At 42.7% G+C, this 17,934-nt stretch overlaps 1 protein-coding gene across 11 annotated transcripts in view; it reads left to right on the top strand.

Moving 5' to 3' along the window:
- Nucleotides 1-17,934, top strand: part of cadm1b (cell adhesion molecule 1b) — a 280,874-nt gene that overhangs the window by 46,051 nt on the left and 216,889 nt on the right. For 7 of the 11 annotated variants that reach the window (XM_053873475.1, XM_053873476.1, XM_053873473.1 and 4 more), the window contains one exon: nt 11,216-11,328. The exons of the other annotated variants lie outside the window; for them this stretch is intronic. In XM_053873475.1, the coding sequence (XP_053729450.1) occupies nt 11,253-11,328 (76 nt within the window). In that variant the 5' untranslated portion in view covers nt 11,216-11,252. The remainder of the gene's footprint in view (nt 1-11,215; nt 11,329-17,934) is intronic. 11 annotated transcript variants of the gene reach the window in all.

Below are 17,934 nucleotides of genomic sequence, written 5' to 3'. Positions count from 1 at the left end.
ATGACCTGGATGGTATCAAGTGTCTTTAGTTTTGTGCTGACTTGGCATCGGGTGGCGCTGTGATGCAGAAAATGGGGGCTTTCACTCTGCAAACTTAGTTAAAACACCGCATTGTGTCTCTTCACACCTCTGCCTTCAGAGATGAGTCCCATTGTTTCAGCACTGACTCCGGCCATCTGGGGACAGTATGCACCGAACTGTTGTTTGAGAGCGACAAATTCTACAAGATGGAAGATGTCGCATCTGGAGTCATGGGTTCGGTGAAAACCCCTCCTCATCAAGTGGGTGAAAACCTCCTTCAGTCAGGTTGTTTCCTACATCTTGAACCAAGTTGCCATCGGCAGAATTTCACACACTCTTGCTGAAGAAATCGGGGATGAAATCCGCCTCTACAGACACCCTCAATTCCAGGGCCAAAACCCGGTTCACTTGTGTTCACATCTAGGATTTTGGAGCCAGATGGACTGTGAAAAAGTTCAGAAATTGATCAATGTATCCCCATATTTGTCACCTGGTAACTACCTAATTGAATGTCCAAAAATCGTGACACTTTCTCAGCTTAAGACGTGTCTCTGTACCAGTCAAACACAGGTACAGCTGAGCTGTTGTTCAACCTTCCTCCTTGACTGACAGTGAGGGAGCGTTGACATTGCGAGTCACTCTTCACAACATGTTGTCAAACAAAGCAGAAAACTTTGTCGGCAGTCGTAGTTTTCGTAGCTGCCGCAGGAAGAACATTCTTTGCTGGGCCTTCCTGATGAGGGACCTGATGGTTGGCTCCCATTTGAGGTCCTCAGTGATGGTGGTTCCAAGGAAGCAGAAGGAGTCCACAATAGAAATGGACGAACCAGCCAACATGAGAGGGGACAGAGAAACTGTGACTCTCCTGAAGTCTATGACCATCTCCACTGTCTTCTGGGCGTTGAGCTCCAGGTTGTTGTGGCTGCACCAGGACACCAGCCGCACCACCTCCCTCCTGTAAGCCGACTCATCTCCATCTGAGATGAGCCCGATGATGATGGTGTCATCCGCAAACTTGATCAGCTTCACGGATCATAAAAGTAAAATCTTAAAATATTAGCAATGACACGCTAGAGATGATGACGTCCAGGCACAAATGGTTTCCATGGATTTGTGTATCCTTCAGAGATATTTGTTGAGGTTCTCAACTATCCAGATCATTGCATTAGAATATTTATATGAGGCAGCTAACTTCGAAAAGGTTCTTGGTCTGTCTGACTAATGCGCTTTTTATATATTATATTCAGACCTACATTGTTTTTAGTCGCGAACTCAAGATACGTTTTTCAATGTGGGAGAATTCATATTGAATAGAAACCCAATTTCACAAATTTAACTGCACATACGGCAGCGAGCCGTGTTTCATCAATGTTGATACAGACGGACGGGGTAAGAGAGAGCCGGGTAATAAAAACAGGAAACTCAATTAATTCTGGCTAAAGTGCTGCTTTTCACACCTGATGAAATCCTGTCTGTTTTCATACCGGCGCTCATACCACAGTTCCCGTTCATTCATTAAATATTGGAACTTTAAAACACCAGGGATGGAAAGTAATCTGCGATAGCGAGAGTGTTGCTTGATGAACTGTGTCTTCCACACGGAGGATCTGACTTTAAATGAATAATAGCAGTGTGAAGGAGGAAGCAGGGCTGAACGTTTGTGGGGTTCACTTGTCACTTAAGATGATTTAAAACCTCCATCTCTCATTTGGCTTTTATTTTCCTAAAACACACATTATGCATATTTGGGATAAACACAGGCCAAACAAAGTCGGCAAGCTGTGCGCGTGGGAATATTTATGCGCCCATATGTTTATGTAACGTATAAAGCTGTGGAGACATTCCTCTGCCGATGACTGAGTGTGAAGCCGGGAGACAAACGGATGCACGCTTGTGTACGCTAAAATGACAATTAGCAAAAGGAGGTGTGCTCTTGGTATCTACCGGCAAGTCTTGTTTTCACCAGTGCATCAGTACGGGAATCGAGGTTTGGGCTGCTGCATTTATTCGGTGCGACTGCTGCATATGAATGAATGCATTGCAAATTAGGGCACCATTATAGAAGCCGTTCAACAATCCGCCGGCTACAAACTATGAAACATAATGAACAAATCGCAGTCACGCGGCGACGCGAGTTTCCGTCCAAACCGCCGACGCAAATGAAAGGAAGACTTTATGAAGCGACAATTACAAGTTGAGTCTTTAAAAGTGCTGAGATGATTAAATGGGTGGCGGATAATAACGTTCCTGTTTTTCCGATTATTGAAATGAGTGACTGGAGGCGACGATACCGTTCCTCTCATTCCTTTAATTGGAAAAAAAATAACAATTATTTTAATGTATAAAGACTGTGGGGGGACTCATTTGTGTATCCAGAAGGATTACAAATGATTTGTTGCCAACATTGTCAAAGCTAAAGCCGGGCTTCAGATGACTAATTCCTGCTGGATTTGACGTTTTGCCGTGTCATAGAAATTACTTTCCAAGTCTGCTGTGGATTTTGAAGTCCTAAATCCTGCCTCTTTTTTTGGTTTGCTTCTGCCCTTGCAAACACAAGCTGTGAGGAGAACACCCCCCTTTCACTCCCCACCTTGGACCATTTTTTTTGGAAGCTACTTTTTATACTCTCATTCCAAATGACAAAATTATAACCTTTTAAGAAGAATTGTACGACATTGATTTCATCCCATAATTCAGACTTTGAGCTGGAAGAATGTGCAGAATTGATGCGAAATGTATATGTGTCAATTGGACAGTCAGAGATTAGTCAGACTGTCGAATTTGTGCCTTTGTGATTTTATTTTATTTTTGTCAGCACTTTATTCCAAAGCACTTTCCTAGTTGGTGGGATCCCCACTGACGATAATAATAACTAATATTATTAAGAATAAATTTGATTCTGATTCTATGTGGACACCCCGTGAAATAAATCAGAATATTTCCCTCTAACAATGAAACAACTTCCCCATCACCAGCCAGCTGCAGTTGTAGTTTCCGTAGCTGCCTCAGGAAGAACATTCTCTGCTGGGCCTTCCTGATGAGGGACCTGATGGTTGGCTCCCATTTGAGGTCCTCAGTGAAGGTGGGTCCTAGGAAGCAGACGGAGTCCACAGTAGGAATGGACGAACCAGCCAACATGAGAGGGGACAGAGAAACTGTGACTCTCCTGAAGTCTATGACCATCTCCACTGTCTTCTGGCTGTTGAGCTCCAGGTTGTTGTGGCTGCACCAGGACACCAGCCGCTCCACCTCCCTCCTGTAAGCCGACTCATCTCCATCTGAGATGAGCCCGATGATGGTGGTGTCATTCGCAAACTTGATCATCTTTGTGGATCATAAAAGCAAAATATTAAAATATTAGCAATGACATGCTAGAGATGATGACGTCCAGGCACAAATGGTTTTCATGCATTTGTGTATCCTTCAGAGATATTTGCTGAGGTTCTGTTGTCTTGAATACACTGCCTCAGCTCTGTTTCAAGTCCAGTCACCTGCCGTTGGCTCTATAAGCTCAGCACGGTGTGAAAGGAGAGGAATGTGCCCCACCATTATGGCTATTTACATGTTTCCTATTTTAGGGAGGGGGGCGACGAGTGGTGAGGCTGACCACTGCTGCGTGTCAGCTCTTGATTTAATTGGAGCTTGTTCTGTCTGAAGCCAATCCCAGCAGCAATAAAGGAGTGTTGAGCAGAGTGGCTGAGCAATTTATGTCTGTCTATCACCAGCACAAAAAAAGCCAACTGCCTACAGAAACTGACTTTACCGAAAACTGCTTGAAAATTTTTCTAAATGAAAAAAAAAAGAAGAAAGGATTTGGAATGTGTGGCGACTAATAGACCTTTTTTTCAAGGTCATGTTTTCAAGGACGCTGTCTTGTATTGGAATCGATGACTTTTATGCTCATAGGTCAGTCAGTCTTGTCATAGGAGAAAGGAAAAGAGACAGGTTTTAAAGCTCCCCTCTGCAGGAATCCTGTTTCCCAGTCGTGTGCTGTGGACCCTCTTTTGTGTTAGAAGCTAGTTGTTGTTGAGACATAATGGTGATGACGCAAGACAGTGGCACTTCCTCTCTTTGTATTGTACTGACTCTCAAACCAGCATCCTGAAAGGTCGGTTTCTTGTACCACACCCATCATAAAACTCAAAGCTACTGGTCACTGTTGTTGTTTACCTGAGCGACACTTTACACCTTCACCATCCATGGCTGCCAGTGTGTGCATGTGTTCCTGAGCAGTCGATCGCATTGTCAATTGAAACATTTACACTCATATTTTTTTCCCCAAAATTCGAGTTACTGTACCCACCACTCACCCACACTTTTGTAGATGTATTTTTCAATAATAAAGTAAAGATAAGTGCCTCTCTGGATTCAAGTTGGGCTCTGTCTTAGACTCTTTGTATTTGTATCTTTGTATCCCAGTATGCACTGTTCTCCCTGGTGCCATCCGGTCGGACGGTTCCATAGCATCCGATGCAGAACCACCAGATTCAGGAACAGTTTCGTTCCTGGTGCTGTCAGGTTGCTGAACGTTATATATGCTGAACGTATATATATATATATATATATATATATATATATATATATATATATATATATATATATATATATATATATATATATATATATATATATATATATATATATATATATATATATATATAATTATTATTATTATTATTATTATTTATATATATATATATATATATTTTTTTTGTGGTTAGTATTGATCTGATATTTATTTATTTTGGACATATAGTTTTTGTTTTTGGAAACCAGAGGCCTCAAACCGAAATTTTGTTGCCATAATACAGTGATATGTTTTTGTGCAATGACAATAAAGAAAGTCTAAGTGTAAGTCTCTGCTTATTGAGAAAGTCTGACATGGACTTGGTGAACTGGAAACAAGTGTGGAAAAAAATTATGCAAAAATATGTTTGGTAAATTGCATATTATGAATACACTCCTACTGTAAGTCTAAAGTACAGTTACTAACAAACAAATTCAATACTGACCTGTAGAAAGTCCCAAAAAGACTTTGCAAAATAGGATGTCTGAAAGTGACTCAGTGAACCAGTCACTCCCAAATAACAAAGTGAGAAATCTCCCTTCTCTTCTTTTGCCCAGTACTTGCATGTCGAGCAGTTTTGGTCCAACATGTTCCTTGTCTCTCCTCTCTACATGTCCAAACCATCTGAGTCTTGCCTCTCCAGCTTCTCTCCATGAGCTTCCTCTCTGGTATACTCCAAACTCTGTCGAAGTAAAGTGTCCAAAATACACTTGCTAAACCACTTGGTCTGAAACAGCCTCGATAACTTGTGTCAGAAATGGAATTGATCAACTTGAAGGAAACATAACAGACTTGGGAAATCAGAGAGTCCAAAATAGACTTGGCAAACGACTAAGTCCCCAAAAGGCTTTATAAACTGGGAAGTCAGAAATAAACTTTGAAAACGAGGCTGTCTGTAAACGGCTTTAAATAGGAGGTCTCCCTTGAACAGAGCGTATTAACCAAAGCTTTTACATTATAGCGCTGCTGAAGTTTGCTTGAAAAACACAAGTGCCACAACACAATGATGGTCGTCGCAGAATTTTATCTTCACCACAAAAGATTTCTGCACAATTCTGCAGGGTTTTTAGAAAGAAGGGGAATTCTCCTACTGCCGGTTTCATCCTCGAGGCATAAAGAATTGATGACCTGTGGTGTTATATTTGGAATATCATTTCCTGCAATAATGTCCTTTGTGAGGGAAGCTGAAATTAGCCGCAATACTACGCTCCCTCCTCATTGCTATCGACTGTTATAGAGAGAGAGAGAAAAAACAAAACAATTGGCGGTGATTTAAAAAATGAAAGAGTCTTTGGAGCATTTCCGTATACTTGATTAACCCATTTGTCTCCAGCTCCAAACAAACACGGGTCCGTGGCGCAACGCGAATTGCTCATTCAGTCACTTTAACGGTTGAAGAAAATCCAGGTTCCGTTCCAATAGGCCATATTCGGACTCCGCCTTCGTGGGGTCACTGATTCAATTATTCTCCCTTCCAAAACAGGAGGAAAACATTTTCATGGCAGATGCTTTGCCTCAGTCGATCTCCATCTGAAATAATTCAATTTCCCTTAATTTGATTGATTTCTTAGCAAGGGGAGAGGAAATCTTCATTTATAAGCCTTGCATTCCTGATCAAACATTAGCTGGCGAAGAGGCGGCGGTGACAGTCTTTTATTACCACTTTTCACGCTAATTGAAATAGAAAAGGCTGACGGCCGCCCAGTTAAACGGCACCGCTAGTATTCCGGGTGTGACTCGCTGGGCTCTCTAAAATAAACTGCTGGCCCATTTGCAAGCTGTGTGGCGGCACAGCGTAATACGCCATTCCGCCACACATGCTTTTCGCTCTGACAGCCAGAATCTATGGGCGGCCATTACCGCCGAGGATCCAGATGAAGCATCTCAGTCATCTGATCTATTTGCATCCATTATTCATCCCGCTCAGGAAGACCGGATCGCTGGGTGTCTCCGCTCAGAGGTGCCCTGAAACCGACTGAACCCTCGACGACAGAAAGTGCCGCCGCTGTTTGAAAGATCCAGGAAGGGTCTACAGCACACAAGGTGGTCTTAAAAGAAGTTAGTTAGCAGCGGACATGAGAAGCTATTTGCATGTCCTCGCCAGGGTAATTCTCTTAAAAGCCAAAGGCAGGAGAACGGCGTGTTCGCAAAGTTACCTTGAAAAGCAGCTGTGACACAAGGTCTTGATAGAGGGGTGACTGTGATAACACAAATGCTATATCAGGATGTGAAACCTCTGGTTGACATGTTTATATTCTCATTTATCTGGTCGCATCACCTCTGTCTTATCTAACCCATCATATATCCCCAATGAGAATAGTTTATTTGCACTGAATAACCTACTGTTACACGGCAGTCATGAGTGCTGTTTCTAGTCGTTTCCACCAACCTCTTTATCTCCTTCCCTCTTTGATCGATCAGCTCCAATAGAGTCCTAATGTAGGTTTGACAGTGGTGAAAGATCATAGCCTGTCCTGGCGGAAACTCAGGGTGTGGTGTGAACACGGTGCTTGTATGGTCTCTAAAAGCTAAGGCCCATTTAGGCGCCCTTTGAAATTGTTTCAAACAATGCTACTGTCACTGATCACATACTTCCATGCGTTCTTTGAGCTGGTATTGCTGTTCGCAAATATATCCACGAGGGGGAGCAGCCCACAGTCAAAAGTGTATGGCAACGACAAACTCCAAAACCAACATGGCGACTGTGGAAGAAGTAATGATAATGTAGCTCTTGCACAAAAGACAAAACGGAGGCAGCGGGAAATATATCGCTCCTGGAGGATGGCGAATTTCCCCCATTGTTATGTCTTGTTCATGTATCATTAGAGTTACGTAGCAGGTAGTAACAGCAACACTGCCCCCCATGGTTTCCGGTGGTACTGCTACATTTGGTTGGTATCCATAAGCTTTGTGGAGACATACAGAAAAACAAACAAAATGAAGGCAGAACACGGAAAGGCAACTCAGGGAAAGGTGACCTCTATATGAATTTGATATATTTAATTAAATATTTATCTTCCATATTAGGTTTTTTAAAATAGTTTTTTGTGCTTGAATGTTGGTTTGTTATTTTACAAACACCCTTTTAATCATCTGTAACTTGTTTTCGGTGCAAATATGGAAGCAGTGGTAGCCATTTTTTACTTCATATTTTTGTTCTCTCTCAAGCTATTATCAAGCAGGAGAGCGTACAGTGTGGTGTTTGAATGCAACTTTTTCCACACATACATTTTTTTCACTTCCACTTGTTGCCAAATTTTGACGCCGCTGTGATCGTTCCGTATAGTCTGAGCTGTGCTGAAACTCCATAGGTCTAAAACAGTGGTTCTTAACCTTGTTGGAGGCACCGAACCCCACCAGTTTCGTATGGTCATTCACCGAACCTTTCTGGTGCACGAAATGAATTGTGCATTAATATCACCTTGTTCAAATAACAAAACCAACACAGTGCATGAACTCAAAACAACTTACCTCAATTACTGGATACTTTTACTGAGGGGTGGACCTCTGCGCGGAGGCTCCACCGAACCCCTGAGACTGACTCACCGAACCCCTAGGGTTCGATTGAACCCAGGTTAAGAACCACTGGTCTAAAATGAGATGGTTATTGAAACAAAAGACTCAACACAATTGTGTTTTATTTATGGTCTCCTCCTTAATGTTGCCCACCAGGGGGTGCCACAGCTAGTCAGCCTTCTGTCTTGAGCAGGCTTCCTACCTTTAGGCACATCTTCATGAGCTCATTTACCACCTCCATGATCCTCACTAGCTGACCTTCTTTATTTCGCTTCTCAGTTTGTTCCGGACCTTGTCCCCAAACGTCTCCTACATTAGTCCTACATTATGTGTTAACAGCACTGTAAATACAGAATTTACAATTATTTTTTTCAGTCGTTTTAAATACAATTTCCACTTTTGTTTTTTAATATTATTATATAAATGGAGTCTGAATTTTTGAGGGAGTTCAGCTGGAAGTCAGATGGATGTAAACTCCATCTAAAATTAACACGGTGAATAAAAAAAGGGGGCTTCAGAAGTAAAGTGCGAGTTATTGAGTGCATCTTCACCTTGCAGTCTGGCGCCCAGCGTTACTTGCCGTCTGAAAATGAAGCCGCCTGGATGGGGCTGTGGGGAGAATACACCTTGTGGAGACATTATGTGAGTGGCAGGCAGAACTGGCAAGCTGCCACAGATAATAACATCTGAAATAAATTTGATGTGTGGAATTCAATCTGTAGTGATAGGGACGGCGCCGGCATTAGAGTGAAGTTCTAAATGCTATCTACTCATCCATGGAATGAGGACTGACACGCAGTCTCGGAGAATAGATTGTGCAATTAGCAGCCTTTGTGCTGTTTTGACACAATGAAAGGGGGAAATGAGATTCAACGTTGTCATGCGCGCGCGCGCTCTCTGTAGCTCAGTGATTCCCAGAAGATAGGCTCCTTCCAAACGTTCCAGGTGAGAATAAGTTGAGGGAGTTGAGAGCTCGCGCAATCCAAAAAGTCATTCCTTTCAAGTTAATTGTATGCAGCCATTCATTATATCCTCAGCACATCTATCTCACGTGAGCTTTCAGCCTTTATTTTAGGAGCCTCTGTTTTGAAAGCTCATTTTTATTGACATGTTTTGTGTTGATCTCTTTTGTTGCCACACAATTACATCCACTTAAATGAGGTAAACCAAAGATTCTATTCATCTATTTACATGTTCCTATAAGCACTATTTGTATGCTTTTTTATAGTGTTTGTGATGCTCACACTCCTCACATTGTGTTCATATTCACAATATCCTTCTACTCACTGAAAGAAATACCTTAATTCTTCTCATGTTATTGAAAAGAACTTGAAATTCCACTGTCTTTTACATAAAACACGTCTCAGGCAGCCGCACCATGTAGAACTGCCTTTGAAAGAAAGGGGGCGCCCTTTGTGTACATTGAAAAAAGCAGCTCACATAGCAAACCTCACTGATCCCTGAAACAGCACCAGATATTGTCTATGTTATTATACGTCTCCGGCGTGTTTCAAGGCATGTTACGTGTATTATTACTGCTCCAGGTCTCTCCAGAGAGCCATCATATGAACTCCCCAAACAATAAGCCTAGAAAATATTAGTTCCTCATGCAATTGAGTGCAATAACTGAAAAAGAAAAATATAAATTTACCTTTTATATTATTCCTTTTATTCCTGCCTCAATCTTTCTATTGTTCTTGAGCACCTGAATGCATCATCAGGCAACAAATATTGCACAAGAAGCATATTTTGTTATGGGAAATCCTGTTTTAAACATTTCAGTTTAGAAAGAAACACTCCGTTGAGGCCAAGTTTTTCACAGAAATATTCAAAGGAAAGTGCATGCAGCTGATCAAAGCCATTTCAATTACCTCCCTCTCCCTTTTGGATTCATTGCCATTGCCAGTTCACACGTCTATTACCACCCGTTACATTAAACAGCGGTAATAAACGGCACGGTTGCTTTTGAGCTCCATTTACACCTCAGCAGTATTGACACTCACTAAGGAACCAGCAAAGGTAAATTGGTGAGGATGTTAAACAAGGCTCAGTTCTTCACACTTGCAAGCAAATAAAGTTATTTACAACCATAAATCAAGTGATTCGAAATGTTAATTCATTCAGAACAGTTTGAAAGTGTTGGTGATCATTTAAAGAGACTTAATATATTTACATGGAGGTTACTTAGTTCCATATTTTGTTCATTGCACCTATGCATTTTTATAACAGGCTCCAAACTGAAGCTCCCAGCTGGTCTCCTTCAGTAAACAGACATGAATACATTGCCATTCTGGCTCAACATCACATATAGTTCAGCATTCATTTGAGATATTTAAAAATGCAAGGGAGTGTTATGGATGTGATATGACGATCTTTGTGGCCAGATTATGACTGTGATAAACCAGATATTATTCCAGGTCATTTGTGAATGACTTGAGGAGTCAATTGACTTGCTCTTGAAGGGACAGACACCCTGGTCGCCAGAGAATGAGCCCCCTCATAAGAGGGTGGAAGGATGCAGTGAGGCTACAGTGATGACCAGTGTGACCCGGAAACAAATAAGCAGCCAAAATATGGGACAGTTAGTGTGTCTATCTTCAGGTTTGGGTGCTCTCCTTGTATGTGGCTGTCCTCCAGCCACTCATGTTTCCTCCCACAGTCCAACAAAGAGAGGATAATAGATTGATATGTGTGCGAGAGGTTGTCAAGTAGCTGGAATAGGGTCAGTACTTCGGGTCTAGGGTATAGATAAATAAAACTGACCTTTGAATTATTATTATATTTTGCTTTTACATCAAATAAAAACCTTTTGAACAACCGTACAACAGTATAATTATAATTTGAAGCCAAATTTAATGTTATATACCTTTAGAATAAACATAAAAACAATAAATGCAGGTGAATTGTGAGCATATTTTTCTCGTCTTTTCAGCACTCCCTCCGTCTTTTGACATAATTTTCAAGGCATTCCTGCAGTCTGCTTGACGTATTTGACAGACCTGGGTGTCTTGGGTTTGAACATAATGCGGGCCAATATAATAGCAGGCTCCCCGCTTGCGCCCTCCCTCCGCCTCTCATGTGTCTGTGTTTCCATCCCATGGCCGTCTCTAGGTGATTTAGCGCCGCCAGTCTCGAGCAGGTGTCCAACATGGCGATCATGGGGAGCGGATCTCTCGTTATTTCTCTCTCTGCATTCGTGATTTCTGCGGCGTTTCTTCTCAAAGGTAAGTTTCCCCTCTTACGTGCTCGTTTCGCCGCGTGTCGTCCGCTGCAAATGCCACCTTGAAGAGTCACGGGGAGAAGTTGCGCGGCGTTGACGCGCCTGACGCGCGCAGGGAAAATCTCAGCATCACTTCCAGTTTGGTTTTTGAAATTAATTCTCCGCTTGTTTCTGGTGTTGAGCCCCTCGCTGGTGTTGTTGCTGCTGCTCGGTGTCAAAGTGTTTTTATTTATTTATTTTTATTTTCCATCGCGGGTGATGACGGAGTGAAATGGTGGAAGTTGAACGGTGAGGCGCGCTGGTGTTCACACGGAGCTTTTTCACGCTCTGTTTTGGTTAAACGTGCTCTTCAGGTGGACAGAAAACACGCATTGCAGACAGCTCCACACGCGCCGAGTCATCCAGCCAGAGCGCATCCTCAGACCCAGCGGCGGAGTCTGAACCGCACTTCGCTTATTCCTCCGTCATTCCAGCATCGGATGCTTGTGTCAGTGTTTTATTCTAAATTCCCGGAGACATATTTACATTCTCCACTGGCAAACGCCTGCGACTCCTCTCTCTCTCTCTCTCGCCGCGTGGTGACTTCAATCTCCAGAAACTGCTCCAGCAACAGTTGTGACCAGGTGGACTGGATCATAGTTTTTGCTTTTCACTTATTTCAGCCCACAATATTCGCCACATGAAAGCCCTTACAAAAGAACATCAAGCTGTGGTTCATCCGACACATCATTCTCCTGCCTAGTCCGGAGAGGGACACCCTGGAAAGGTCCCCAAACACATAAACATTTCATGATAATTCACACCAGTGTGTAAGACTCCAGCAAAAAACACGCATTTCCCTTCTCTTATTCCCTTTTCAACCTGCTCCCTGTTCATTGCAGTCTCTACTAAAGGTCCAAAAACAACACGCGCAGGAACTCTGGTTGAGCAAAGAGGGAACACACATTTCAGCCAATTAACACTAGCCACATTAGCACAGTAGCTATCATTAATTTCCAACCACTTACACAGCTGGAGTCCATCCCAGCTCCTCGGGATGAGAAGCCGGAGCATAAGTCCTTCACTGGTTCTCTCTTCATGCAAAATGTAAAATGAAATATCATATATTGATTTAATATTTGAAATGCAAATTGTATTGTATTGTATTGTTAGACACCGTAGAAACACAACAATGGCCTGTGGTACAGTGTCACACAAGGTGCTTTCATTCCTAACATTGTTGCATCCTTCATAGTCATGTATTAATGAACATGCATGTTTTTTTTCGCCATATCATTCGCCTTGCTATGTTTGGAAACTCCTAGGTGTCGCACAACTCTAAAAAGAGGCAACGTTATGGTTTTTTTCAGAGCCATTTTTATCCAAAATTATTCATTTCAGTTGTCAATAATAATAATTTCAGTTCAATTTCTTTTTGTGCTGGATTATTCTGGAAACTTTCCGCCAGTGAATCATGTCAAACGGCATCTTGAATCACAGGTTCAATCATCTCATTTTCACGGATTGGAAATAATGTCCTCAGTCATCTCTCCGATCTCTGTTGTTGTTGTCAATGCATGCTGTATAAAAGATGCTGCTCCTCTCTTCGCCAGCGTGTTGTTGCTGTTGCTGAATTCCCAAACGGCCTCGTGTACAGTAGAAACTGCTGTAATCTCCACCGTTGTTGGCTTTAATATTCCGTGGGTTTGGTAGCAGAGTGGCATCTGCAGCACTGGCCGGCATCTTCTTCTCTCAATAGTACAATGAAGCTTTTGCTCAAATCCTATACACACTGGAGTTTCAGTGGTAGAAGGAGGATTGTCACTTGACAAAGTGCAAAAAAAAAACAGTACTTTGAAGTTCCGTGTCTTTCATTTGCCCCATCCCAGGTGGTGTATGGAGCGATCGGCCATCTTGTAAAACATAAATGTGACATTTCATGCTGGTAATAACAATGTAGAATCAACATTCAAACACAGGATCTCTTTAGCGGTGTGCCTCTCGCGCAGCCCTGAGGGACTGCTGTCGCCATATCAGATGGTAATATTTCAGAAGGTTGCATAACTCCGCTTATTGCCAGTTGAAAGTCATTCGTCAGGAGTGAGTGATGCTGAAGTGGATCAATACCGCGCTGTCGCGAAGGCTCGCGGCACAGCTGAAGGACAGGATCTCAGAGAAACTGAAGGAAGCATACAGTTGTTGAGGAGTTCTCTGTTGCCAGTTGGCTCGTGACAATGTGAGTGATTGAAGATGCCTTTTTCTGGCAGCTTCTGTTGAGATTTGGCTTCAGAAACAGGGAAGGGAATCTGTTTGCAGTATGCTGCCTTGCCCTCAAGATGTGTCGGTTTGTCTTCCTGCGGACCATAATATGGAAACTCATCTTCAACCGCTTATCTGTTGCCTGGTTGTGGAAGCGAGGGAGTTATTCCAGGCAAGCGTTTATGCGTCCTTATTAGGTGCCCTAAAACCACTTTGTGAAGAAGTGACTCTTCCAAAAATAAGTTGAGAGTAGAGATGGAGCATGTTTTTGTTTGCTGGTTCACAGTTAAATCCGCGCATTGGTCAAAGATATTAATATTTAGACAACACGCAGTGAATTGTCTCTGAAACCGTGAGTGTGAGAAATCCTCTCTGACCTGACCGCAGGTGTATATTTTCCTGTAACACATCAGTATATCACAGAAAGTCAAATACATGAAACTATAACATGAATCAAAAAGAGCAGGGTGCCCAGATTTTTTGGATCAACTATCACATGGATATTTTAAATCTGCTGTATTAATATGTTATAAACAAATATTTTGACTTGTGATACAACAGCAAAAATATTGCAAGACCATTTTCTACTAGCTTTGTCTCTCTCTGTATTCGGGAGTTATTTTGTTGATTTAGCGATAAGGATCGCTTCTAAACTAGTTTGGAAATCGGGCTACAGCATGGAGACTGACTCATGAAACAAACTGGGCAATATTCTGAACTTGAATCACGAACTCCTCACATCTTTTATTCACGTTTAAGTGCTGAAAATGCTCGTGAATTTGCCCGTGTGTCTGAAGTTCTGACACCACAGTTGGTCTCAGCTGCTGCTTCTCATGTCTGGTCATCCAGGAGATCGGCTCTGCTGCGGACACTTGAGTGAAAACAGCGTATTCTGAGCGCTTTAAGGTCAAGAAAAGATGTCATCGGTTTGATGTGACGAGGTTCAATATATTTGGCAGCATGATGCCTGTAAAAAATATTAGCTGTGTCGCTGCACAAGGGTTCAGGCTAGGGTGCAGAGGTTTCTTCCTTTATGCATTTTGTTCCTCTGAAAATGTTTACAAATAACAATACATTTGGTGCTTACAGCGTCGCACTGTGTGACAATATAGCGTATCATCACACCTGCATCATAATACGTATCATATCGCCTGATTCCTGTTTATACACAACATACACACATAAATAAATGCTTAAGTTCGGTTTAAGTTGAAATACAACTTTGTGGAACTTTCATTTGACTCACCAAAATTGTGTGTATTTCATGGTAAAGGATGCTAGTAACAGAGGTCCATTAACGGCCCCCGGGCCGGACTTTAGCCATGCCAGATTACTGCTTAGCAATGCAGCTGGTCTTCACCCAAATGAGTGTATACGAAACATTAATGCATTTTTAATGCTCCAGTGAAACAGCAGGGTGATTCATCACTCGAAATGTTGCATTTAAAAATCAATACCGAATGTCGCAACTGTTAAACAACAGTTGAAAAAGCTGTCGATCCTCCAGACAAGCGATCAGGTTATTATGTTTAATGTGGCTGGCGAGTATGTAGCATCAAGTGAGCTCAAGATTAACTCTTGACTTTCCATTAGTTTGAGAGATGTGAGCGTGGGCCAAAACTTCACTTATGTGGTGTCCGTGACCAAAGGTAAAACCTCTGATTTAGTGGCCTCGCGAGGGACAGGGATTAAATGCTGAGCTCATTACCCTCCACTTTTCAATTTAGCCACTAAAATGGGCTTGTTTGGGTGATAGTTTCCTGAGTATTTTACTCTTTTGCCGAGCTGGGTGCACACTGGGGAGGCAGCCGAGTCGGGGGTCAGAGAGGTGAAGAGGGAGAGGAGTCATGGACAACTTGAACGACGATGCCTGATACCGCGGCACGCCAGATTCTTCCGGAACAACTCGGCGGCATGAAAGCACAGTTGCCAAGTCCGCTTACTATAAGCGACTTTGGGCTTCTTTTTCTGAGAAGTATCTTAGAAATATTGTGAGTCGTGGGTTGTGGTTTTCTTGGGGCGTGTCCCCAGCTCAAGTTGTCAAGCAGATACCTTTGATATGTCATTTAAAACACAGGCACAAACAGAGGAAACAGCAGGTTTTTCCCCACCCACATCCTGCTTTTCATCGACCTAGAGAACCTCAGTAGGAAAAGTCGCTTGTTTTGGGCTTGTTTTCAAAGACCTGGTTGCTCATGTGTCTTGCGAGATCTGGCAACCCCACATGAATGTCTCGCAGAGAAAGGTTGTTCGTCCGGAACACAGAAAGGACCCGTCTCCTTTGTTGCTGTCTGGATGTCAAGTGTCGTAACTGAGTGATGAAATTCGACGTAAAATATAGCGTCAAAGCAGCTTAAAACTAATTGAATGTAACTTCAGCTTTTCTCGACATCATTGTTCCGACTTGGCTTTTCGGCTCAACTTGTTCATCGGTCCCGAACTGGGTCTAATTTTAGCTGCCATGATTAAATGTGGAACACAGTCCCAGGCGAGCAACATTATCAGACAATGCAAACAACCTTCAAATCCCAGATAAGATTTGCTTTTAATTAACTGTCTTTGCTTGCTTCAATGTTTTTTTTTTTTTTCTTTTTTATAGCCTTTTGCGTCCTGCTGCCATTTGTTTTTTTGATGTGTAACGCACTTGAAGTCAATATATTTATGTCTTTAATGTACCCAAGTGGATTTAAAGTCCTGTGGAAATTTGGCTGCAGAAAGTAGTAAATTAATGAACCGATTATGCACATTTCGTCTGCAAATCATGTGGGCTTTTTTTTTTCCCCGCACACTCCTTCACCGCGGCAAAGCACTTAGTCCGCTACCCTGCTTCAAAAAAGCAAAAAATTATGCGCCCTCAAAATGTAGCTCTCTGAAAGTATTTCATTCTCCGTACATTGGGATCACGGCAGTGGACCATTTGTAACAATAATATACTCTTCTATTTAAAGAAATGGAATTTATTGCTCATTAAATTTACATTAAACTGCTTAATAAGCCTCAGTCTAATTGCTTGATAATGCATGGTGCTACTTTACGGGGTGGCAGCTAATCACAGTGTATAAAGAGCCAGGGCTGATGGAGCTTTGGCTGGTGGGACTTGCAGATGTGGTCATGTTCCAACATAGGTTTGTTGTGGTTGGACTGAGAAGGCGAGGCAGAGGAGTTTAAACTTTCTTCAGAGAATTCGGCTGTGTCCCATTTTTCACCCTAACACTAGTTTTTGACCCTAAAACTCGGTTTCGCACGTTCACCTGTCAGTGTATTGTGTCCCAATACTCTTAAGACTGAGGGCACTCGCTGTTCTGCACTTGAAATGATCCCTTCAAACCCAGGGAGCTCCGGAGTGGGAATATGAAGTGTGGATAGATTTTCAGGATACCAAAGTACTTTATTTAAAAACAATGTTGGACAGGACAACGGGGACATTTTAGTAGCCAGGACTACTCTTGCCTTTGTTGACTTTCTCTGGTATCACACGCTAGTGAGCCAAATGGTCGACCGTGTCCGACAATGTCGAACAATACAACATGTATGTACAACAGTAGGTTTCGATTTCTTCTTAACAAACAACAGTGGGCTGGCATCCAGGCTAATGTTAACATCGCCATACTTCTAACAAATCTATCATCGCAACATAGCGGTGAAACCGGCTTTGGCTCCGCCCATTTCGTCTCCGTTGGTTCACCAAACCAAGTGAGATGATCAGCGCCGATGTAAGAGGTTGCGGAAACGTTGGAGCTGTCATTTCCAAAAACGTCTTCAACACTGGATATGCAGGAAACAAAAAAAACGCACAGCAGCCAATGACACGTTGTCTTTACTTGTGACGTTATGAAGTTCCAATTCTTAGGGACGTCACTCACTTGGTCGTCTGAGGGCACTTCATAGTGGAGGGCGCTCAAAACCAAGTGCTGGCGTTAAGTGCTAGTGTTGGGACACACCCTGTCTTGGTCCAACGTGTCCTCTCTTCGTACCTCTGGTGTCCAACGCTGCCTCTTCGTGTCAGAGCTACGATCTATGCATAAGCGCTGGTCCCAGTTCCGTCCTGTGAAGCTTGCTGCTGCCGTTCTGTCACAGATCACCTGGATAAGTTGTCTCTACCTGTTCCACCCTACGTCTCCTCTTCACCTCCTCTAATCTCTGTCCATTACTCTGGATGACTGATCCCAAATAATGACGGATTGCACCCTTGAACCTGCCTCCTTGAGGCAAAGTGATTGGGATAGGTCAGCAGTCCATATGTGCCTTTAGTGGGCCTCAGACTGCGAGCTTGCATTATTGCGCCCAAATGTGGAGGCCGCGCCACTCAATTTCAGACCTACTCTCGCCGCGGTTTCTCATTAAACGGTACAAAACAGCGCCGCGGCATCTG

Source organism: Synchiropus splendidus, chromosome 8, assembly GCF_027744825.2.
Source record: "Synchiropus splendidus isolate RoL2022-P1 chromosome 8, RoL_Sspl_1.0, whole genome shotgun sequence".
Lineage (NCBI taxonomy): Eukaryota > Metazoa > Chordata > Actinopteri > Syngnathiformes > Callionymidae > Synchiropus > Synchiropus splendidus.
Note: the sequence above shows the minus strand (reverse complement) of the source record. Positions and strands in the feature narration are given on the sequence as shown.